General features: G+C 44.6%; 1 protein-coding gene across 1 annotated transcript in view; it reads right to left on the minus strand.

Annotated features, from left to right (window-relative positions):
* THSD4 (thrombospondin type 1 domain containing 4) overlaps window positions 1–25,142 on the minus strand; it is a 566,477-nt gene that overhangs the window by 287,345 nt on the left and 253,990 nt on the right. Inside the window, exon 7 of the mRNA XM_060005674.1 lies at window positions 23,088–23,224. Within this exon, the coding sequence (XP_059861657.1) occupies window positions 23,088–23,224 (137 nt within the window). The remainder of the gene's footprint in view (window positions 1–23,087; window positions 23,225–25,142) is intronic.

Genomic DNA, 25,142 nt, shown 5'->3' on the forward strand with positions numbered 1-25,142 from the left:
CATGAGCATTTCAACATTTCCACTATCTCACTGATACTTAAAGGCAGCTCCTTTTAGCTACTGGCAAAAACGTTTTCTGGAAATGGAAGAAATTACGCAGGAAAAAGAAAGGCATAAGATTGCCTTAGAAACCGAGGTGAAGAGGAATACACAGGGTGGAAAATATATGAATAAACATGGCATGCTGCCTTGGCACTCCTTGATGCTTACCTGGGGACATTTTCCTCTATTTACTTAAGTAATCTAAAAGCAAACCACAAAAGGAAAAGAAAGGAAGAGAAAAGTCCTTTCCTCATACCCAAACCAAATACCACCAAATAACACTGCCATTCATACTAGGGGATCCTAATTAAGGGAGGAAAAGCCTGACTTTGTTTACAAAAGGGGCTCAGTCTAAAAAGTCAGCGGGTCAAACTGGGCTGAGCTTGACCCTTGACTCTACGGCAGGCTCAGAAAGAGAGGAAACTGACCTGGATGAAACAGGCAGGCATCAGTGGCCTCTGTTGCTCAAAAAAACAATAGGACCCACGAGAACTGTGGGGTAAAGTGCAAAGAACGGTGCTCCTTCTTGCTGCAATCCAGGGCCACCCCGAGGTGAAAAGGGCAATTTTGTCTCTGACACCTCCCACCTCCCTTTCGGCATCGACTGTGTCAAATTTCTGCCCCCTTCCTCAGTGCTCCTAATTCCTGCCCCCTACCTCTCAACCAAATTGGGGTTCATCTGGAACGGATTACATCCATCAATTCACTTTCCCACTAGGCAGGGGTGTCAGCCCGGGGAGGGACAAGAGCATTTGATTACAGGCCAATACCTTAGGTCAAAGGAACGAATATCCAATGCTGGGCATGGGGCTGACGGCATATGGACTTGCCGGAAGGGACAGGCTGCCCCGGAGGGTTGAATAATGGCTGTTTATTAAGAGGTGGGCCTCCCCCTTTCATGAAGTAGCAGGGCCAATGGGAGAGCTGGCGGGGATGAACAATGTTACCTCCGCCATGCTCTCCTTCAAACCCCACCCACGCACCACACCACCAACTCAGCAGATAGTCCGAGTCCAAACGGTAGGCTTCTCAGTAAGCAACAGCTATAGATGAGCCCCCTAACACTGCCTTCCAACCATTCTGCCACCCCAAGCCCTTCTGATTTAGTCATCCTGGTGCCACCGCTACATCAAATATGAAAACCTTCCAGCCTGGAGAGGCCCAAGGCTTCAACGTAGGGCAGAGGTGGGGAGAAGCGGGTGAAGCAAAGTTCTGCTTTCTTCTGGCTCTCATCCCTCCTGCCCCGCAGACCTCCAGCAAGCACTTAGAGCCACAAAAGATGCCTTGGCTCGGAGAATCCAGTTAGGAACTTACTGCTGGTAGAAAATCAAGCCCCAGAGGATCAGCAGGTGAGAGGGGTTTTTCTGGACGGCAAAGGTGAGTGTGGGAAGGGAGAGGGAGCTTCTGTGACCCTCAAGTCAAACCAAAGTGGATTCTGGCTTTGGAAGGAGAGTGTACTTTCCCCTCCCGTCTTGATCCTTTCAACTGAGCTCTGGAGTTTTTATTTCTTCAGTCAATTTAGCCTGTCTTAGTAACCGATCCTTGTTAATTTTGTTCCTCTTTGGAATGACCTCGTGTCAGGGAGAAACGATTGGAGGGAGGGGGACCAGGCTGCCAACCTCGCACTGAGAAAGGCTTCTTTGCAATTACCGTCTGGACCACTTAGAATGAATTTTAATGGGCTGTGCTTTTCCTGGGACATTTTTCTTTGAACTCCCAGACTTCTCTTCATTGCAAGTTGCCATAATATGAACCAGATTTTTTTTCTCCCTCTTGTTTGCTTAAAAGGCGTTAACTATAAATTAGAGTATCTCAAGAACGAGGTGTCACACATGGGGCCTCGGGCTCCGCAGCCCCGGAGCCCCACAGCTGGGAGAGGGGCCAGGCTGCCTCTTTCTTTGGCAGCCAGGCTCCAAGACCCAGGCCAGGGATGATCCCACCCTCCTTTTCAAAGGGATCCAGTTACATCAATGTACAGGAACAGCCTTGTTTGACTTAAACATGAAGTTTTATTCCTCCCTCCCCCCACCCCATTTCTTTCCTAGAAGAGCACGAGAGGGAAGAGTGGTTTTAAATGTCCATTTCACCCACCATGGACACCAAGGTTCATTTGCAACAAATAAACCATGCTCTCCAGCCTGGGGCTCCTCACCTCTGGGGGCTGCCAGTAGGTGGCCATGATGGTCACGACACAAGAAGGCAATGACCACCACATTGGATTTTCTGATGTACTACCCATTAGATGCTCATCAGAACATCTTCACAACTGCACACAACCACATCCCGCCGGGTCTGAATATCATGCCTCCAGGGGACAAAGCTGCTAACAAGCAGAAAACCATCGTTTTAATGTAGTTCAGCTTTATTTTTTAGGATACTCAAGTTCACAGCCGTTACTCAATGTCAAAATGTAGGAAACATTCACTGGGCACCAACTGTGTACCAGGCACAGTACTAAACAATTTCACATCTGCTCATATCCCCCAAGAGTATTTACAACCATTATCCAATGTACTGCTCACTTGTGGTCGGTAACACCAAGTTGTTCCACGGCCCTCCATCCACTGAGGCACAGTGGAGACCATAGGTCAGTTCCTTAAGCCCATGTCAGACAGAAAGGCCTTTGACTTGCAAGAGCTAGATGCTTCGGTGCGAGAGAGTTTAGTTTTGAATTTTGAAAGGGCTTGGCCTGCAAGATCACCCCAAGCTGGGTCTGAGCACAGGCTGTGACTGGAAATGACAGGGCAAGCTTTTGCGTGGGCAGTATCTTGCCACAGTGGGGGCAGGGGCTGTCTTAGCTCCCCCTGCCACAGCAAAACACCACACACCAAGTGGCTTAAACAACAGACATGTATTTTCTCACAGTTCTGGAGGGTAGAAATCCCAGATCAAGGTCCCACAGAGTTGATTTCTGGTGAGGACTCTCTTTGTGGCTTGCAGATGCCAACTTCTTGCTATGACCTCACATGGCCTTTCCTCCATGTGTTTGTGTAAAGAGAGAGCAAGAAGGGGAAAGTGAAAGAGAGAAAAAGAGAGAGAGAGGGAGGGCCCTCTGGGGTCTCTTCTTATAAAGGCACTAATCCCACTATGGGGGCTCCACCCTCATGACCTCACCTAAACTTAATTACCTCCCAAAGGACCCATCTCCAAATACCATCGCATTAGGGTTAGGGCTTCAACACACGCAAGTTAGGGAAAGGGGGCAAAAATTCAGTCTAGAACAGGCATAAATGCCCTTGAAAGCTGGGAGAAGGGCGGGGCGGGGGGGCTAAAGTTTCAAGTGTGGGACCTGTTCCTTCACCACATGCAGCCCCACCACCCCCACATCCAGCCCAGGGTAGAAACACTGGAGGTGGGAATAGAAACCTCCAGAAATAGTTGGGAACCCAAAGCCAAGGGGATGTGTGTCGACCTTCCCACATGGGAAAATGGGAACTGGGAGATCCCCTCCCTGTGTCCCCAGCAACACAGGAAAGCTGCAGGAGAGAAGAAACAGTGTTGTGGTGGGTCTAGGCAGAGAAAGGAGCTGAGATGCACCACCCCCACCCCCCCACCGCCCAGGCCAGCGGTGTGGCTGCAGGAGGAGTTGAGGCATGAGGTGGATGATCCAGAACTGGGAGCCTCAGGGGCAGGCAGGGGGGCCTGGGAGCATCAGGGGCCAAAATGGGCGTGAGGGAAGACTGGAGTCCACCAGCCCTCAATTGTGCCGCAGTTCCATCCACTGCTATTGGAGCAGATGCAGTGAGGATGGAGGGGACACCCAAAGACCAGGCAATATGGACTCCAGTATACCAGTCAGCAGGAGCTAGCAGGAAGGCCCACAGGGGGCCAAAGCCTCGGCCCCCAGCACCACCAGGCTTTGTACATGTCCTCTTTCACCTCGACCCTCCCCAGGAGAACAGGGTCAGAGAAAGGACCCTCGAGAAAGAGGGAGGAACTCTGAGAGATAGAGAATTTTTCCCAAAGACACTGAGTTAGTCCAGAAGAGATTTCTAAAGCAGAAATGACCGACTTTAACTGACAAGATTAAATGCCACCCCCTCCCCAGCCCCGGCAACTCTGTCTACTTAGTGGAAACGGGGCCTTGTGAACAAGTTGAACTCGGTTATGAACAAAGTCACACCTCCACAAGCTCCCCTTTGTGGCTGTTTACTTTATACGTGTCTCGTTATCTTGGGTGCTGTAAGCTTTGCTATTTCCATTTTGCAGATGAGAAAACGGAAGATCAGAGAGTGGGAGCAACTTGTCGATGGGCACACAGCTTGTAAGAGAGGGAAGCTGCGTGTGAACTTGAATTTTCTGAGCCTAAGTTCAATGTGCTTTGGGTTTGTTCCCTGTTCTCTGTCTTCCAACCCTCTCTGAACAGGCTCAGCCATGCCGGGTGAAAAGAAGGCAAGACAAGAGATCTTCAGCTGCCTGCATTACTTTCACTCTGGCCCACAGTCACAGGGCACCAACGGGGTGAGTCTGCACTCTTCTCCCGAGCCCACGTCTCCTCCAGGCAGAAACGCCAACCAGTTAGTGGAACATGTGAGACCAGAGGGACAGGCAGCTACCCAAGTCATTAGCTACAATGACCCGATCTGACCTGGTTTAGAGACAGGTCTGCCATCCCCTTCAAGTGTTCAAACACACATCGCTGGACTGAAATATCTGTCCAACACCAACACCTTCCTTCCTCTGTCCCTTCTTTTGATTCCATCCAGATCTGCACCTCACACCTCCCTTAGGGCCATCCGTGTCCACCGTGGATGGCCATTCTACATCAGAGCCCTGATCCATCCCTTTGCATTGCCATGTTGCTTTAATATGGAGAATAGTTTCTTGTCCTACGTTTAAAGTGAACATTTTTTTCCTAAGTGTCTCAAACCCTACTATACATCTGTGGTGAAAGCTACCCAGAGAACTAGGCATTAACTTTGGCCAGCAAATCTTACAGATACCAGTTGGGGTTAAACTGGTTAAAAGTAGGTTATACCTGCTTTTTGTTTTCTAGTAGCCTGGGGTCTGAATTTATGTTGCAAATCAATTTCCCCCTAATTAAATCTACTTATTTCTAAAATGCTGGTTTAACTTGAACCTAGTAATAGATTTTACAGTCAAATACTATTGATTTTTCTCTCAGCACTTTTTACAACTCAAGTTAAACTGATTATAAAATGCCTGTATAGAATGGGAAAACAGAATAGACATCACTGTCCTTTGTGACTTTCATGAATTTGGATTATGGCAACACTAGTAGCTAAGTTTTTTTAGCACTCACAGTGTAGCAGGTACTGTGCTAGGTGGTTCACACAAAATTATCTCACTCAGTCCTCACAGTGACTCTGGGAAGTAGATTCTCTGAGAGGAAAGGCTAATTAATCTTACCCAAGGCCACAGAGTAGTAGGTGATAGAGCCTAGACTAGCACCCGGCTCCTTCTAACTCTACAGCCCATGTTCTTCACCACGCTACTGTGCTACCACATAGAAACAGTGTCCAATATACCCCCAGGTAATTTAGTTAAGTCAGTAACACAAGAATTTGACACCAGCGGTACTGAATAAGGACATGTGTGTTTATGTCTACAAGAGTAGTTTAAAAGCCAATCACCTAGTTGCTAACTCAACCCAACATATAAGCCTTCTCCATTTGAATAGTGAAGACAGGGCCTGGCCACCTAGTCTCCTCTGTGATGACCACCTTAGAGTCTGTGACCGAAGTGAATAGGCTCCCTTGCGTCCTCTGGGGCAGTGCTGGGGCTGCCCCTGGTCAGGTAGGCACACGCAGGTGAGACCGGCCAGCCAGTTTCTGGGCTTCCCTGCTGTGGCTGGCCCAGGAGGGACCTGGGATTTGAAGGAGAATGAACAGAAGGCAAGGAGAGTTCTATGTAATCATCAAACGTGTTTACAGCCAGGCTCCAGTTTTCACCACCTCTCCTTTAACCAATCCATTCACCCAGCCGTGCCTGAAAGCCACCTACATTTAACTTTTCACCACCTTGATCCAAGAGTCTGTCAGTTCCTACCAGGCGGTTGCTATTATCAGTCATCCGTTTCCCTATTGATGTATGAGCGCCACCTAGGTGTGAATGGAGGTAACTGCAGGCCACAGTCGGTCCTGCACTGTTCTTTCATAGATCTTTCTAGGAGCCCTTGCAGAGAGAGCAGGAAGCAAGGATTACATGAAGATCCTAATTACATGACTCGATACTGAGCATGATACCTAGAAAATCATACAGATACACTTTTTGCTTTTGAAGACTTTGTTATGTAAGACTGGAAAAAGAAGTTAATAAATTTAATTTCCATTACCCCAGGATCATATGCCCTGAAATCACTAAATGCCCGGCATGTTAAGGGAGATAAGGATAGGTTACTCGCAAACAATCTCTACCACCTAATTTCTCATCAAACTTGGGCAAACGACATCTTTCTGGGCCTCGGTTCTCTCCACACTACCTTCTCAATATTCTCAGTGAGGCTGTCGGATAGTGTGATATAAACCATTCTTACAAGGCCCAGTTCCAGGATATAACACGGTACTTCCGTGTGACTGCTTTGAATGGCTCTGCTATTTTGTTTCAAGCTGACAGGTGGGACAAGAAGTAAAGAATAAATTATCTTGAGACCCTTTGGAGGTGACTACGGCAGGCACTACCTAAGCTCATGCACATTCTCCCGCCCCCCCTTCTTCCTAACAGAACCCTGACAACGGGTTGGCAATGTTGGCAACGTCCCCGGAAGACCAGGTCCAGGTTTAGCTAATGGGATGTAACCAGAAGTCAACTAGGTGTTGCTGCTGAGAAAGCTATTGTTTGAGGAAAAGACACAGACTTGGCTGACAAGCCCCCTCGGCCCTTCTTCTTGCCTGGAACGTGGAACTCAGTGGGGCAGAATGGTCACCTGGTGCTCATGAGGACATGTGGTCACATGCTAAGGCGCCAGAAGGTGTCTCGGTCCTTGACAAGAGCATCTTCATTGGCCTAGGGCCTCTTCCTCTGGAGTTGTTGTTCCGTGGGAAAAACACACCTTTCTTTGGTTAAATCATTATTGTTGTATTTCTGTTATAAGCAGAAAGTCATTCCTGACTGACACAACAACTCAGATTTTGCCATTCATTTACTTACTCAACAAATATTAGAGTACATGCCTGTAACCACGTAACAGTAACTATGCCAGGTACTAATTAACCACGAGGCACTTGTGGTCTGGTGGGATAGGTTCTATGGCAGTCTAACTCATCAGAAGGCACTGGAAGGAAGGGAGGTGGTCAGAGAAATGTCCCCGCAAGACGACTCCTTAGTTGAGTATTCAGAATTAGCCTGGTAAAATTAACCTGCTAAAGAAGGGGAAAGAGGGCTACAGTTGTTTGCCAACCCAACAGGTGCTTTCCCTTCCTCCATGCTGACATGCCTTGGCTTTCATTCCAATGTCTTTCCCTCTCTCCCTCCCTCCCTCCCTTCCTCTCCCTTTCGTGACTTTGTTAAATCCCTTTGCTGGTGATTGGTTTAGGAGGGGCACGAGACTCTTGGTTCTGATGAGACAGGAGGCGAATTCTGCTGTGAGGGTGTCTAGAAAAGCTTTATTCATTCTTCGAAGAAGAAGGAAGAATGAACTCTTCTTTCTTCTGCTGGACCTCACGTCTGCCCGCAATGCTTAGACGCATGGCAGATGTCCTGAAAATGAGGGAAGTAACCCTGAGGAGGCCACACAGAGTTTGGCAGGGTGGAAAGATGAAGAGAACCTTGTCCTCGGTGGCATCACCGACTTGCCATCTTAATCAAGCCTAGAACCACCAGGTACCCAGGTTTATGCTATGTGAGTTAATAAATCCTCTTAGTGTTTAAGTCTTTTGGACTGGATTTTTTTGCTACCTGCAGCCAAAAACATCCTGCTCTGAAGGCACTCTAGATAGAAGCAGCAGCGTGTACTAAAGAAACGAGAGATATGACAGAAGATGACCTGTTTTAAGATCTAGAAGTATTAGTATTACCCACATCTAAGGTGAAAGAGTAGTGTGATGAAATGACGCTGCACAATTAAGCAGAGACCTAAAGACCCTGAAAGAGCTACTGAAATTTTTCAGCAGATGACACTGGTAATTCTGTATAAGGAGGGGCAATGCCAGAGACGGGAAGATCATGACAATGGTTGCTTTACTTACCTACACCAGCGATGATGAAGACTTGAAGAAAGGGAGCAAAATACAGAAACTTACTGAGGCAGTTTCCTTGGGACTTGAATCACCACTGGACGTCGTGGGGGGAAGGAAAAAGGAATTGAAGATGACATTCATATTTCTGGCCTGGATAACTAGCTGGATGCTACTCACGGAGATACAGGAGAGAGCATCTATGATGGTAAGGTTATTTCCTTTGGGGGGAAAGAGAAGAAACATTCCATTTTAATTATCCTGAGGTCTGAGGTCCTTGTTGGACATCTAGGCGGAGCCATCCTGAATGTAGTTGCTAAAGTAGGGACTCATTTCCAAGACTGAACTCAGTCAAACTTCCCCCATGCTTCACGTTGTTACGTACAAGAAAAGCACAAAATTGTAAGGAGCCCATGCACTTTCATGGGTAACATCTGAATCCTGTAACCTTGAAAAGAACTTTCTGAGGCTTTTAGCCCGAAAACTAAACCATCACTTCTTTCCGGTCAGCCAGAACAATGATGCCGGCCAATCCTTGAACGTCAGGCTTGGATATCCAGATGCCTACTTGATAGCACCATTGAAACGACTGGGAGGATCATCTGAGAAAAGAGAGAACCTCCTGCTGATCAAGTGGAACATGGACACTGCGGGTCCTGCTGTAAATGTGATTGTGAGGTCAGGAGATACCCAGGTAAGAGCTGGTGAAGAATGCATAGATCATATAACAGTAGCTCTAAATGAACAGCGTTGAAAAATCTCATGGCTGGTTGAACAAAGTAAGTACCATGTATGACTCACTGTGCTAGTCAATGGAGGATTAAAGATGAGAAAGACAAGGTTGGTCACTGGTTCAAGGTGTTTCTGGGCATCCGTGGAGAGGCAGACATGTAAATCAAAAAGGCAGCAGTGAATTACAGGTGTCTTGATAGAAGTCTATTTGGAGCACAACTGGGAGAGGTATCCATCCTCTCCTGGGACCAAGAGTAACAGTGTATAGAGGTAATGACTCCTAAACTCAGTCTTGCCTGGTGTACGGCTATTTGCCATTTGTATAGGGAAGAAGAGACACTCCAGGCAGAAGAAGGAGGGGCAAAGCATAAAACAGAGGCGTGGCCTATTCAGAGAGCTCTAGCTGGTTTGGTATGGCTGGGGTAAGTGCTTTCGGAGTGGAGAGGTAGGTGGGGACTACATCATGGTGCATACTGAATGCCATGCTAGGAGTCTGGACTTTGTCTGTGGACTGTAGGGGTGGGGATCATGGGCACAGAAGAAAGAGAGTAAATTTACTCTGATTTCTATTTTAAAATCCCTCTGGCAGCGAAGTGAAAGCTCAACTTCCATGAAAGAAAACAACAAAAGAGGCAGGAAGACCAGTTCGGAGACCCCTGCAATGGTCCAAATGATTGAAGACCTGAAATGAGGCAATGGCTTCAAGGAGGCAAGAAAGGGGCAGACACAGGAGACTTCGAGGATATAGAATGGACAGAACTTGGTCCCCACTGGATGTGGGGAGGCGAGAATGAGGAAGGCATCCGGCTGGTCTGGCTTTGGGAAACCAGCAGAATGGAGGTGCCACTTGCCAAAATCAGAGACATGAACATGAACAAGGAGGGAGGGAAACACACTGAGTTCAGATTTGATCAAGTTGAACATTTCCAGGTAGAAATGCATAATAGTGAATTAGTATGAGTCTGGAGCTCCCAAAAGAGGCCTAGCTACAGAGGACACATTGATTCTCTTGGTAAATTTCTGTCTCTGACCAACAATTAAATTGGTAAAAGACCAGACAAGTTAGGTATGTCACTTGTGGTCACAGAAGAGGTGGTATCAGTCTAAGACACTTCAGATTGATTCAGTGTTTTAACTCTCCATTTAATACTTTAGAATGGTGGATTTGCAATATCTTAGATGGAAAGACTGCACTCAATTTAGACATCTGTTCTCCAGCACCAGTGCATCAGTTTGTCCATGCTCTGCCTGTGCATCTTTCTATGTGCCTGCCTGCCCACCCACCCCCCCGCCCCGTTCACCACACATTTAACAGGCATTCACACCATTTTTGATTGGGAAGGCAGTATACCACATGAAAAGGGCCATTCCATTGCTGGAAAATTCTATTTCTTAGGAATTAAAAAAAATTGTTGACTAAAGGTCTGTTATCTCAGAAAGTACCCTCAGCCTTAGGAGAGGCAGATTTTCAATCAAGAAAAAGCATCTGATCTTGAAGCAACCCACGTAACAGAAGGGATGTGTGACAGTCTTTACTTCTAGGATTGGCCTCAGGCCCTTTCTTCTAAAAAATAAAATAGAAGCACTTGAAGAGGTACTTCCCTGATGGCGTTGTGGTTAAGAATCCGCCTGCCAATGCAGGGGGACATGGGTTTGAGCCCTAGTCCGGGAAGATCCCACATGCCGCGGAGCAACTAAGCCCGTGCGCCACAATTACTGAACCTGCGCTCTAGAGCCCGTGAGCCACAACTACTGAGCCGGACTGCCACAACTACTGGAGCCCACGCGCTTAGAGCCCAAGCTCTGCAACAGAGAGGCCACCGCAATGAGAGGCCCGCGCACTGCAATGAAGAGTAGACCCCACTCGCCGCAACTGGGGAAAGCCCGCGTGCAGCAACAAAGACCCAACAACAGACCCAATGCAGCCAAAAATAAATAAATAAATTTATTTTAAAAAAAAGAAAGAAGCACTTGAAGAGCGTTTGCTATGTGGCTTTCGTTTTGAAATGAGATTTGCCCATTCTGCTTTCATTCAGTAGAGAGCTTAAAGATTCAAGCAATGCTTGATGCAGAAGGGAATGGGATGGGATATAGCTTTGAACGTGGCACCTTTCATGCCTTTCAAAAGTACAGCACAAGGAATTTACCAGTGATCTGGGATGCCGCAGTTCTGCAAATGCCCAGCAGGGGGAGCCAGAAGTGAAAACGTACAGTTGTTGTTTGCTTGCTTCTGAAATGAACAAGCATTTTCAAGGGGTTGTTTCAACGCTTCCTCTTTGCAAAATTTAACGTTATTCCTCCTCATCCCCAATTCCGAAATATGTTGTGGCTTCCAAGCAACATTAAGTGTTTATATCTAGAAAGAGAGGAACCTATTTTTCTCTTAATTACAGGTGGAACCCCGGTTGAGCAGAGCCAAGTCAGGTAGAGACTTGTGGGCAGAGGACAGCTTTTCCCTTTGGACACAAAAAGTATTTATGAGCAGTCAGAGCAGCCTAGGGAGGCCAGGTGAGGAAGGGGGAAACACAGCAGATGGGTCCTGTCTTCCCCAAAAGAAATGCTTTGAATGCAAAAATGAAAACAGGGCAAATCTTTCATTTTTCTCTCCTCCAATTTGTATTTTGAAGGATTACAAACCTAAAGAAAAAGTTGCAAGAAGAGTTCCATTAACATCCACACGCCCTTCCCCTAGATTCAGTGACCAAGTTGCTACACTTGTGTTCTCCCTCTGTTCCACTTCTCTCCTCTCCCTCTCCTGTTCATCACTTCCACCAACATTTCTTTTTTTTTATTGAAGTATAGCTGATTTACAATGTTGTGTTAATTTCTGCTGCACAGTAAAGTGATTCAGTCATATATATATATATATATATATATATATATATACATTCTTTTTTATTCTTTTCCATTATGGTTCATCACAGGACACTGATGCTATACAGTGTGCTATATAGTAGTACCTTGTTGCCCATCCATTCCATACATAATAGTTTGCATCTGTTAACCCCCAGCTCCCAATCCATCTCTCTCCCACCCACCCTGCCTTGCCAACCACAAGTCTGTTCTCTATGTCTGTGAGTCTGTTTCTGTTTCCTAAATAGGTTCATTTGTGTCATATTTTAGATTCCACATATGAATGATATCACATGGTATTTGTCTTTCTCTTTCTGACTTACTTCACTTAGTATGCTCATCTCTAAATCCATCCACGTTGCTACAAATTCCATGCTTCCCCAAAAGACATGTAATTTCAATACTGGACACTAGATGTCACTGTTAACCGGTTCTACACAACCACCCTTCATAAAGTAGTACCAGGGGAAAAGTCATCACCAAGAATTATTAAAATCACATTTACGTGGTATTGTGCTACTTAATCTATAAAAACTGGAACACAGCAATAAGACAGACTTTCATTAAAAATACTGCATGTTCTCTAGGCTCACTTTGAGGGGCTTAAAAAAAAAAAGCCTATTTTTCCCCAAGTGAGAAATAATAATAAAATCATATCAAGCACCACTGGAAGACCAGGAATTGCAACCTCCCATTGCATGTGTGAGGTCTTTAGATTGGGCTTTTAGAAAGTGACTTGAAACCCAAAGCATACAAAAATCTTTCACCCAGGAAAAGCTCATCATAGCTCTCATAAGGGAGACAAACATACTTCGAGGTTTTGTCAAGTACAGTTTTGAGAAAACAAGGCTGGTATCTGGAAACCAAAATTTGAATCCAAGGGCTTTTAACTCACATGATTATATTCAGTCCCTTGACAATCATGGGCCACTACTCATCTTCCTTCCTTAGTCCAATTTGACTGATTTTGGCGGTAGGGCAAGAAAGAATCTTTTCTCCTGGCACCCTCTCAATATCTGGTTAGGAGACCAGGTATTAATTGCTACAACTACTAGCATTATGCTGAAAATAAAACACAGGAGAAATAAGTGGGAAAATAGTAAATTTCTAACCATCAGGAGATGAGTTGTTAAACTTTCAGAAATTGATAGGATCCATAAACATATCAAATAAAATTTGTAGAAGATATTCCTATTTATTGAATGACAGAAGATGGGACCCCAAGAGCTGAGTTGCTCTTAGGGACAGCATTTTTTTCCCCGTCAAATCCAGTTTATTCTAAAAGCAAGTAGCTGCTAGAACTTTTATTCTGTGCTTTTCAATGAATCTTAATAAATCTGATTCCTTTTTTCTTGCCATGGTTTCGCCATCTGGAGTACTTTTCATGATTGTAACTTCTGCTATTCCAGTCCTAAAAGTCACGGAACATACATTTTTCAATCAAGTAAGAATGTATTGTAAATATGAAGGCTTACTAAGGCCCCTAAATGCAGATGGCTTTTCCAAATGATAAACAAACGTTTCCATTTGAAGGCCATGAGTGCATTAGCTCCAAGCAAAGAGCAAACTTACCTTTCATAAGTTTACATGCCAGTCCACTTTATTTCTCTTTCAAAGTGTACGTTCTGGTACTCATTTATGAATAGACATACAGACTGATGGAATATACTAGAAAGCCCAAAATACGTATCTACGTATATACATGCATGCATGCATACACACGGTAATAAAGAGGGAACCCCAAAATAGTGGGGGAAAGATTTATTCAATCACGATAAAGGCATAACTGTGTAGTCATCTGAAACAAAGTAAAATTGAATCCATACCTCATATGATACACTAGAATAAATTCCAAATGGATTAATATGAAATGTAAAAATGTAAGAGCATACAGTTATAAATTACTGAAAGAAGACACAGAAGAAATTTTTTAACTTCAAAGTGCAGAAAGACTTTCCATGACACAAAATCTAGAATCAGACAAGAGAAAATTACTAAATTCACCATTTAAAAAATGTAAAACTTCTGCCTGGCAAAAAAAAATAAATAAAACTGCATGAGCAAAGGCATAAGTCAACAGGCTATTTGAAGAAAAAAGGCTTTTGCAATTTATAGCATAAAAAATTCTTTCATGTATGAAAAGATCCTACAAATTAAGAGGATGATCAATAACCCAATAGAAAAACAGATCACAGGAGAGGAATATAAATGGTTCCCAGGTCAGGAGATCAAGGTGCGGTGCAGGGCTGGGACTGGAGTGGGACAGGTGAGGTGCCTAAGGGACAACATTTAAGGAGACCCTGAGAATTTCATTTTATTCAGTGCCTCCTTAAATTCTGCATCCAAGGCACCTCACATGCATCCTACTCCAAGCCCTGAAGGGATCTTAAACATATGAAAAGATGCACGACCTCACTCAAAATAAAAGCAAATGAAAACTACCCGAGATACAATTTTTCACTTATCAGATTGGCAAAAATCCAAATGTTGGACAACACACTACCCTCAGACATTGCTGGTCCAAGGGTGAGTTGTTTCAGCCACTCTGGAGAGCAATTTGCCACCCACTGGGCATTAAAATCACAAATACATATGGACTCTTGACTCACTTCTAAGACTTTATCCTACAGATACAGGCAAACATAAAATGATTCACTCACGGGAGTATTCATTGCAGCACTGCTGGTAACGGTGAAAGATTGGATACGACCTGAACGCGCATCACGGTTAAATAAATTACGGTTAGTTCATATAGTGCAGTACCATGCCACTGTCGAATGAAGGGGGCTGTACTTTAGATATTAAAACAGAAAGTTCTCCAAGATATGTTAAGTAAGAAAAGCAAGGTCCATGTGGTAGCCAAGGGGGAGGGGGGGGAGGGAGGGATGGATTGGGAGTTTGGGATCAGCAGATGCAAACTACTATATAGAGAAAGGATAAACAACAAGTCCTACTGTAGAGCACAGGGAATTATATTCATATCCTGTGATAAACCATAACGGATATAGCTAGTGGAAACCTGCGGTGTAGCACAGGGAGCTCAGCTCGGTGCTCTGTGATGACCTAGATGGGTGGGATGGGGGTGTGCGGTGGGAGGGAGGTCCAAGACAGAGGAGATATATGTATACATATAGCTGGTTACTTCGTTGTACAGCAGAAACTAACACAGCATTGTAAAGCAATTACACTCCAATTAAAAAAAGAATATATATATGTATAACCGAATTGCTTTGCTGTACAGTAGAAACTAACACAACATCGTAAATCAACTATACTTCAATAAAATAAACAAACAGATAAATAAATAAATAATTTTTAAAAGAAAAAAGAAAAGCAAGGTCCAGACCATATTTGCCAAGACGAAGGGAAAATAATATAATACGAATGGGCTGGTAAGTGCGTGAAAGCATCTGCCTTAAAAAAGGAACTATCAGAGAGTGGTTATTTCCTGTTGGGGAATGGGAAACTGGGTGGATGGAGACAGGGGATCACATTTTTTGATAATGGAGTCATGTAATATATTCTTATCTATTACAAATAGAAAATAAAACATGTGTTTCCTCTGGCACTGTTGCCCTCAAATATCTATTTCTACCTAGGTGCACAACACCTCAGGATTCTTTTCTGAAGCTCTTCTAACACACTAGCAGTGCTACTCACTCCTTGGTTTGACCTGACTTATAAAAAGATGCCCAAACTTGGTGTCAGGGTGATGGGCTTTCAGGCTCTACCAAAGTCATCATCAGGCTAAGCAGGCTACTTGGTTTTTTTTTTAAAGTCTGATCCTCTGTCAATATCATCAGTGAAGAACATGAGCTGACTCAGCAAGAATGTGAACAGGGGCCAAAGGGAAAGGGGCGGGGGACTGCTCTCCTTGGCTTTGTTAGTCTGAATAGACACTGCCTTGGGGTTTCCACATGCAATACAGTTTTCTGCATCCCTGAAATTTTTATTACATGCCTTGTGGAAAAGTATCTGCAGATGAGCTTATATACAATGAGCGTTGCATAACTGTAGCGTCTGTATCATAACAGGTCATACTCAGGCAGTGCTTCTAGCCTGTGTTTGGTTCAGGGCAGGAATAGAGATGGACTGGGGCAAAGGTGGACTATTTGTCTGGCCCAGGGGACTTTGCTGAAGCTTCCTCTCATTTCTCAGTTACAAGTACCTGTCAGCACTCCTGCCAATTGGATAGAAGAGCTCTTTAAGTCTCCTTTGGTGGAAGGCTGCCCCTTCCTTCAGAAGACCAGGGGAAAGGAACCCTAAAATTCTCTCTCTTCTGACACTCTGGTATAGGACAGACCACCAGGAAGGGTAGGTTGGAGGTTCCGGACATCCTACCCCAATCTTACCTAAGCATGCCCTCTCTCATCTGTTTTGATATTAGAGATCCTGGCTGACCCCCAAACCTGTTCTCGACCCATTATATCATCCAGTTTCCAGGGCAATCTTGCTCGGCTTAGAGAATGACCCAATGGAGGGCTTTCTACTGCTAAAGCCAGCATGCACCCAGGAAGATGTGTGAGTATCTTGGAGGAAAGAAGAATGGCACCATCAGGGGGAGACCAGACTCACCCAAGGGCAGAGAGCAGAAGAAAACACAAAGTGATCACCTTGGTATCTATCAGCTCCTGAGCGCCGCATAGGTACTGGGTCCTGCCTGGAGACCTGGCACACATGTTCTCCAGTCCCTGGACCTGCATGGCCGGTAGTGCAGCCTCCACTTGTTCTCCCGACCCCTGCTCGCCTCGGAGACCTTCCCCTGACACCCCGTCTAACATGTGCTCTCACCACTGTTCACTATTTCAGTTCACTATTAACTTCAAAGTGCTCATCAAAATTTGTCATTCTTTTGTTTGTTAACCGACTTTTTCTCTTTATTACTTTCTCCATTAAATTAAGCTCAATGTGGGTAGGAACCTTGTTAAACTTTCCCATTTTTAAATCTCCAATGCCTAGCACAGTGTATGGCTGGGAGCAGTTAAGACTATTTGTTGAGTTAATGATGTGTATCGCTTGGGTTATTGATGAATGATTAGTTAATAATTCATAAGTACATATTAAGAAATACAAACTGAGTTTTGTTAGGTAGTGGTCCCAATGTTTGAAAATGAGGAAAATCATAGATCATGGAAAAGAAGTACATAGAATCAGGCCAATTTCATCAAGTTCACTTTAGGTTTCTGTTTAAGATTTCAAGAGGCCCTGAGAACAATCAGGCAGGGCTTGGGCTCTAAAATTTTAATGCTTAGTTAATCCTGTTCCTGATCATTTTTAGGAAAAGGGGTTAGGAAAGCCAATTTCTAATTTGTTCTTTGGTTCGTTCATGTACACATTTTTCAAACTGATTCAATTTATTGAATAATCTTAATACCTTAAGCACTGAGAATACAAATATGTATAACACTCCCTCTGCTTTAGGAGCTCAGACACATGTCCAAATAACTGTAACATAACATGATAAGCATTTTAATACAAGCAGAAAGTACTTTTAGAACACGGTTTGCTTGGGGTGGGGATGCAACAGGGAGCCCACCAAGTGTCACATAAGCTCAAAATTCAAGCAAAGTAAAAGCTCTCCACCCTATTTCAAGGCTAGACTCATGCACATGTCTGGCACAGGCAAGAACACTTTACTCAAAGCAATGACTCTCTTGGTTTCATTCAAGTAACAACAGAACTCTAAGCAAAGCCCACACGATAAAGCCAGTAACCAAAAGAGAAAAAAAAAAGCAACTTAGGGCAAATGGGCAGAGAAATGAACAGGGTTGTTTGGTTCAGGAGAGCACAACAGCAGTTTATAGAGGATGGAGGAACTGAACTCACAGGCGCACATAGATGCACACGTCCATCATGTCATCCTTCCCAGTCACGGCAACGTGCTGGTCCAGAGCTTATCTCTGAACATGTGGAAAGAGTTACCTTGCTTTAATTTACTGAATAAATATGAAAATGTCTGCTGATGTGTCCTGGTCGAAGTCGAGCAGGGACCCGGCTGGGAGAGGAGGTATGAAAGCCCCCGTTGAGCGGTGAAGGGCGTGGATGGGGGGCCTCGCATGGAAGGTGCTGGCTGACCAGGAATGAAGAGGGCAGGTGGGTGGCAGAAGGGGGTCTTTTCCCTCAACAGAAGGCACCATGGGAGACTGCGCTCTCACCCTTGCTTAGCTTCTTCCTGTCGTTAGCTCCTCCGGACTCAAGAAATTCAGCGTGAATAAAATTAAAAACAAGACAGGAGCCTGGGGAGGCGCCAGGAATTCTCCCTGACCTTCAAAGCCTTGGGTTCCGGGGATTCAGCCAAGGGGGCTTCATGTCCTTGTGTTATCAGCCCTCAACTACCCATCCCAGCCAAAAGAGAAAGCTCTGTGTTGGATTCAAGACTAATTTCATTTGCTGAAATGCAACAGATTAAGTCACCGAGTACCTCAATTCATTTACACATTTATTTTAAGTACCTATTCAAAAGCAAAGCGCCTGGAACTGCTCCTGGCCTGGATGGGTGGTAGGCCGTGGTGATGGGAACAAGTAAGCACAAGAAGTGGGAACAAGAACAGAAACAGTGCTCAGTGGGGTCAGCCAGTGGCTTTTGAGCCGAGTCCACCGGGTGGCCCAAGAGTGGAGGTGGAACGGCTCTCCAGGCCGCCAGACAGTGTGTTCATTCTTGTGGAGGCACAACCCTGCAGGCCCCCTGGCTCAGGGAGCAACACATCCCAGCCCAGCCAGCACCGGGGCCCCAGGAGGCCTGGCAGGAGACAGACAATGCAGGGCCTGGACTTTATTCCACAGGCAATGGGGAGCCACAGGTGGAGTTTAGGCAAAAGAGAGGCATATCCTAATGTGTTTTAGAAAGACAGTTTGTTTTGGAAAGACGCAGTGAGGAAAATAAAATCAGAATAGGGGAGATCTCTAAAGCACAAGAGTTTCCGCCTATCACATTTAAATGACTCTTTCTGCTCTGATTAACAATTCACCCTAAAAAGCCAATAATATCCAACTCATTTTGCCTTCATAACAGTTCTCTGTAAAATGGGGACTAATAATGACTGAGTTATTGTGAAGACAAATGGCTTAAGGCCTCCTTCTGTATGAACAGCACACATCACAGTGTCTGGCGCAGGGTAAACACTCAGAAGCAACTCCTTGCTGTGTGCATTAGCTTCAACGCCTTCCTGCGTGGAGGTTTCGCGTCAGCCTATTATTTCAAGGCACTTACTCAAGGACAGTTTCTCCACCATCAGGGATTTTTTTCTGGTGGGAGGGAGCGTAGGTCTTGGGGTGAGTCTGACTCTTTCAGGATCATTCAAGTTTGAAAGCCTGAGGTTTCTGAAAGGCTGGTCTCCAGGGAGCTAAGGTTGTTTTTTGTGCTTTTTTTTTTTTTTTTTTTTTATCCAAGGGACCCTGTTCTTTCGAATGGCTGCTATACCTCTGAAGGCAAAGTTCCATCTATTTGCATTAAGTTGTCAGCAAAAATAATATGTACATTAGCAAACTATGAAAATCCAGAATTTTGCAGAGCTTGAAACTGAGATCAAGGAAAAAAAACTCATAGCACACTTAATGTGATGCTTAATGATAGAAATGGTTACTGTGCTCTCTGTTAATCAGACATAAATGCTATTTCATTCCCATCGATGACAATCATGACTGGGTGGGGCAGAGACTTCTCTGAAGACGGGCCAGATGTTCCTATCTGATGTCTAGAGGGATGAGTTTAAGGTGAGGAAGGCAGAATCTCTGTGGGCTTCAGATACACCCTCTTGATTTAGGACAAGTCAGGGCTAGAGTTCTCTCCCTTCAAAGCCTGGCTATCAATATGCAGTCCTTAGTCTGAGGCCAACATTTAGGACGCTTCATTCCCTGTCAAGAAAGGAAGTGTTAAGGCTTCCCTGGCGGCGCAGTGGTTGGGAGTCCGCCTGTCGATGCAGGGGAAGCGGGTTCGTGCCCTTGTCCGGGAAGATCCCACATGCCGCGGAGCGGCTGGGCCCGTGAGCCATGGCCGCTGAGCCTGCGCGTCTGGAGCCTGTGCTCCGCAACGGGAGAGGCCACAACAGTGAGAGGCCCGCGTACAGAAAAAAAAAAAAAAAAAAAAAAAAAAAAAAAAAAGAAAGGAAGTGTTACCCAGTTCTGAGGGACTGGCGAGGAATTCCTATGTTCTCCAGCCCTGAGCTCAAGGGTTTCTGCATTCTTACAGCCCCTCTTCCAACTCTTGGATCTAAAACCCCAGTGGAGCTCCAGCAACAGGGTAAACACAGGCTGGCCAGGGAGAGCTCTGCCAGGAGCTGGAACAGAGCATTCCAGCTTGCTCTGGGTGGGCCTGGGGTGCTTTGGAAGTGGCTTGGTGTCAGGAGGACGCCCTTCTCCCTCAGCTACTCTTGTGTAGGTTTAGCTCGTACTCTTATTTAATGCTTGTCACTTTTCATTAACTTTTGTGGCAGGCCCGGGTTTGCTTTCAACTCTCTGTATCCAGCAGAGGATTTCTGGAGCTCTTTCAGACGTAGACGCTCCTGTCAGAGAGTGACAGCTCTCTCAGCCACAGGTCAGCGAGGCAGAGATAGCAACTTGCATTCTGGGCTTCCGATCAAATATTCAGAAAAGGGCACTTTACCCTTTGAAAGTTGCAAACTAAACAGAACTTCAGCCTGGGAAGCAAATGTACTTCTGATTATTTAGACTGAAGTTCTAAAGAGGACGCGACAGTCAGTGGTTCCAACAACATCAATGAACGAATTTCAGGCAAATGCACAGAGAACAAATACGAAGTAATATCAAAGTTGTCCTTGTAACATCGAATTCCTATTCATCTACTCACATCCTGGGGAGTGTCTGTCTCAGTCTTTCGGCAATTATCATCTTCAAACTGTGTTGTCCTACACCACTGGTTTTCATCAATTTGTACGAATCCATACCCATGTCCTTATAAGTGTGTGTTTTCCTTTCGTATCATCAGCTTAGAGGCACTTAATGTAACACTAAGAAAACAAGCTCCCCCAGTGGAAAGAGACCACATTTCCTCTTCCTTCCAACTCATCTCACCGCTGTATATTTACAGTTCTGGTTCTTTGTGAACTGTATGTTAATCACTGTGTCCTTTAAGATTTTGCTACTCAAAGTATGATCCACGGACCAGCAGTCACATGGGAGCTTGTTGGAAAAACAGACTACTCAACTCTACTCCAAAATAAAATAAAAAGTTAAAAAAAAAAGAGTCCTCCGTATCCTTGCCAATACTTGTCATTGTCAGACCTTTAACTTTGGGGCAATCTGGTGAGTTTCCCTGATTACATGTGAGGTTTAGCACCTTTTCCCATGTGCCTACGGAGCATATGAAACGTGGCTAGTCTGAGTTGCACTGAAAGAAGTAACATACACACCAGATTTTGAAGAATTAACAGGAAAAAGAATGTAACGATGTGTCATTACTAATTTTTATATGGATTACATGTTGAAGTGATAATAATTTGGATACACTAGGTCAAATAAGATACAGTATTAAAGTTTAAGAAACAGACCACTCAGGCCCTTCCCTAGACCTACCAATGTAGAGTCTGCCGTCCCCCTGGGAGTCACACTACAGTGTAAGAACACTGCCTCAAAAGATAATGTGAATCTCACAAATCTACAATCTGCAAAAAAAAAAAAGGAAATACTTTCGCATAGAAAACTCATATACAACAGGACGTATGTGGGCATATAAGCAAACATAATACTGAGAAAAGCCAGCATGTTTACTAAGTGGCAGACCTGTTATGAGGACCTTATGTGTATTGGCTCGTGACTCCTCACTACAATGCAGGAAGCAGGTACCATCCTCCTCCTGTTGCAAATGATGTACACGCACAGAGAGCTTACGGCACTTGTACAAGGTCACACAGTCAATCATGGAAGAGGTAGGAATTGAACACCCAAGCAGTCTGACTTCAGAGGGCATGTTTTTAACCACTAAACTACACCACCTCCCAGCAGTGTGCACCTGTATTCAGGAAATAGAACAGTTGATTCAGGATCTGAAAGAAAAAGCTAGGTTGCTAAAAGGTGCCTTATTTCTGGTTCAGTAGCATTTAGAAGCAGGGACTAGTTGAGCCGGAAACCACAAAACACTAACGGAACTCCTTTGGGTATTATCTGAGGACAGTAAGGATAGAGGGGATGCGTGAAACCCACTTTTTTCCAAACGAGCAGAAATTGGAGGCCAGATAGGTCCCAGCCTTCAGCGTGCTTCCCATCATACTCCCTACCTCTCTTGTACTGCATCAATGCTCTGGGGGTTTCTTGCTCATCCGAAGACAACCTCACATGCATCGGGTATCAAATGACAGCTTTTTCCTTCCTTTATTCACAATCCGAGAATATCCAGACTGCTTTGATAAATTATTTTGTATCCTATTTAAAACCTCATTAAGAAAAAGGCTGGAAGGGGAAGGGGGTGCTTATAAATCATACTCAAATAGCTCTAAGACTAAACACAGCGGCAATTTACGTTGAAAGTAGAACAGGAACTTTCAGACGTGACAGCCAAAGAGCTCTTCCTTTGATGAAACTCAGTCCTGCCAGCAACTGTTAATTAAGATAGAATCTTAGTCTGGGCTCCAAAGAGTCATTTACCTGCTAGAGTCAGACCTCCACTCTTACATTTATAGATGAAAGGAGGGTCGACATCCAGGCTCCAATTAATGTGGCTGTGGCATTGGTACCATCTCCTCTGGGGCACCTATTTTTAACCACATGGTGCTTTCTGTCAAAGGGGAGCATCCCACAGGGATTCTCTACAGACCAGAATGTTTGCAGAATGCAGGGCGGGGAGTTCCTGGAACAGACTTCAGAAGTACAAGGAGGCTAAAAACTTCCTGTTGAAAGTACAACTTCAGCTATAAAGGCACTAGACAACTTTCATTTGGAAGCTGGCCCCAGCTGGTGGGAGGCAAGATAAAATATGCCATGCCCTTAAAATGCCACCCTGATGACTTCAACTGCTTCTTGACTGATCCAGCAGTGCCCTTTTCATAACCTCCACTTCAGAGGGAAGGAAGAAGCTTTGGATCCAACAAGGAAAGGTCGCTGAGTTTCTTACGACGCACGTGATATAAACATGCATAAGTCACTTAATAACTGAAATGCCAGAGTGAGACTTGGCAACTCCCAAAGATCGAAAACACGGAGCAAAACAAGCCGCCCTGTCTTACGCAATTCTCCCAGAGCTTATGGTTTGGAGTGGAGGGGACCATAACATGTGGGGAGGAAGCACGCCACAGCCTGGGGAACAGTGCAGTCGGCAGGCACAGATCAAACACCCGAGACCCACTCCAGATACGCCAGTCCAGGGGCACTTACCTTGCACTGCCCAGACACGCAGATGGCCGTGCCGTTCTGGTCACAGGGGGTACCATCAATGACCTTCTCCGCCTGCCGTACGTAGAAGCGGTAGCCCATTGCCTGGCAGTTCAGCTCACACTTCCGATTGCCCTTGGCTACCGAAAAAGAAAAACACAACCCAATAATCAATAAGCATCTTTATTTTTTTCTATATTTTTTATTGAGATAAAATTCACATAACATAAAATTAACCATTTTAACCAAAGTGTGCATTTCAGTGGTTTTTAGCATATTCACAGTGTTGTACAACCATCCCCGTGAACTAATTCCAGAACATTTCTATCGCCCCAAAAAGGAAATGCTGGACCTGCTAGCTGTCACTCCCAATTCTCTCCTCACCGCGAGACCTTGGCAACCACCAAATCTATTCTTTGTCTCTATGGATTGCCTATTCTGGACATCTCATAGTCACACACCTTTTAAAATGCGTGAAAGTTATTAGATCTCTCTCTCTATTTGACGGTAGAGAGAAGGGGTTGTATCTTGATCTACAGGCACATAGTAGAGATTCGATGCTAGTGAATACTGTAAAGGAATTCTTAAAGAATCTCACAATGCAAATAATAGACTCCCCTTTTAGACATCCTCCCATGCTTTAACATAGTCAAAATTATATCGTATAAATCAGCAATCACAGTGAGCACACAATATTTATGTTCTACTTTTTATTATTTGAAATCTATACAATTATATCATTTTATGTTCTTTTAAATGGCTGAGTTTCCTGTAATAATTCCTCCATTACCAGATATTTAAGTGGTTTCTCTATCACCTTAGTTTGGAGTCCAAAGTCCTCAGCAAGGGATAAAACATCTTTCAGGAGCTGAACCTTGCCTACCTTTATAGTCTCATTTCCTCCTGTTCCTCCTTAAATCTGCATTCTATCCCCAATTAAGCACTTCCTCTGTCCAGCCATTGTTTCACTGCTCCTCTGGCTCGTACCTGTTTCTACCTTGCTTTAGTTCCCAGGTCACCCCCTCTGGGAAGCCCTCCACAGATCCTGATCTACTCTATACGTCCATCCATCACAGGCTGACCCAGCCTCCTCTACTATAAGGTTAAACAAACTTCATTTGAAGCATGGCTTTGAGGGACCACAGAGATGTGTCTATCTTATTCACTTTTATATCCCCAACACTCAGTAGAGAGCTGGGCACATAGCGAATGCTCAATAAATCCCTGAGGAATAAAAGGAGGGATAGATAAATGAATATTGGCCTTTGGGTTTTGTTTTGTTTTGTTTTTGTTTTTGCCTTTCTCTCCTCTCTCCCCACTAGATAGATTCCCCTACCTTGGGGTGTTTCTTTATATTTTTGTTACTTCACAAAAAGTACTTCACCAGCACAAAGCCTGGTGCTCAATAAATGCTAAATTAATTACTGCTACAACTAATATTTTCAGAGCAATCTAGTTGCTTCCAAAATAAGAATGAGAAGAATGTTCAGGTGAGATATATTTCCATATCCAAGGGAGAAAGACATGCCAAGTACACACTGATTTTGTTTAACTGCTTTTGGAGACAAGACTACTGCTATGTTCAGCCATAAATAGCATGTTCCAGGGTCATGCCTTTGTCTGAAAATCTGATTACTGCATTGGATAATACTAACTTTTTCCTACACAACACAATACATCATACTTTCCCCAGTGTGGCTGCCTGACTGTCATAGCAACGAACTTCCTTCTACTCCAAAGCCATTGAAAACCGCTAACAGGAAATCACAGGCAACCTCTGGGACCACATGGTTTAGGGAAGATTGAATCTTCTGTGTACTCTGAGCTCTACTGGAGAAGTCAAGAGACTTGATTTCCTACACTGGCTGCCCAAAAGATATAAGAGGTGATCTTGGAAAAGTCAAAGATTACCAGAGACGAAGCACCTTTGGGAATGTCTGAAACCAAACCGTCATTTTATGGATTAAACACACACACACACACACACACACACACACACACACACACACACACTACACACACACACACACCAGGCCTAAGAAAGGAAGTGACAAGTTA

Source organism: Delphinus delphis, chromosome 2, assembly GCF_949987515.2.
Source record: "Delphinus delphis chromosome 2, mDelDel1.2, whole genome shotgun sequence".
NCBI classification, from domain to species: domain Eukaryota; kingdom Metazoa; phylum Chordata; class Mammalia; order Artiodactyla; family Delphinidae; genus Delphinus; species Delphinus delphis.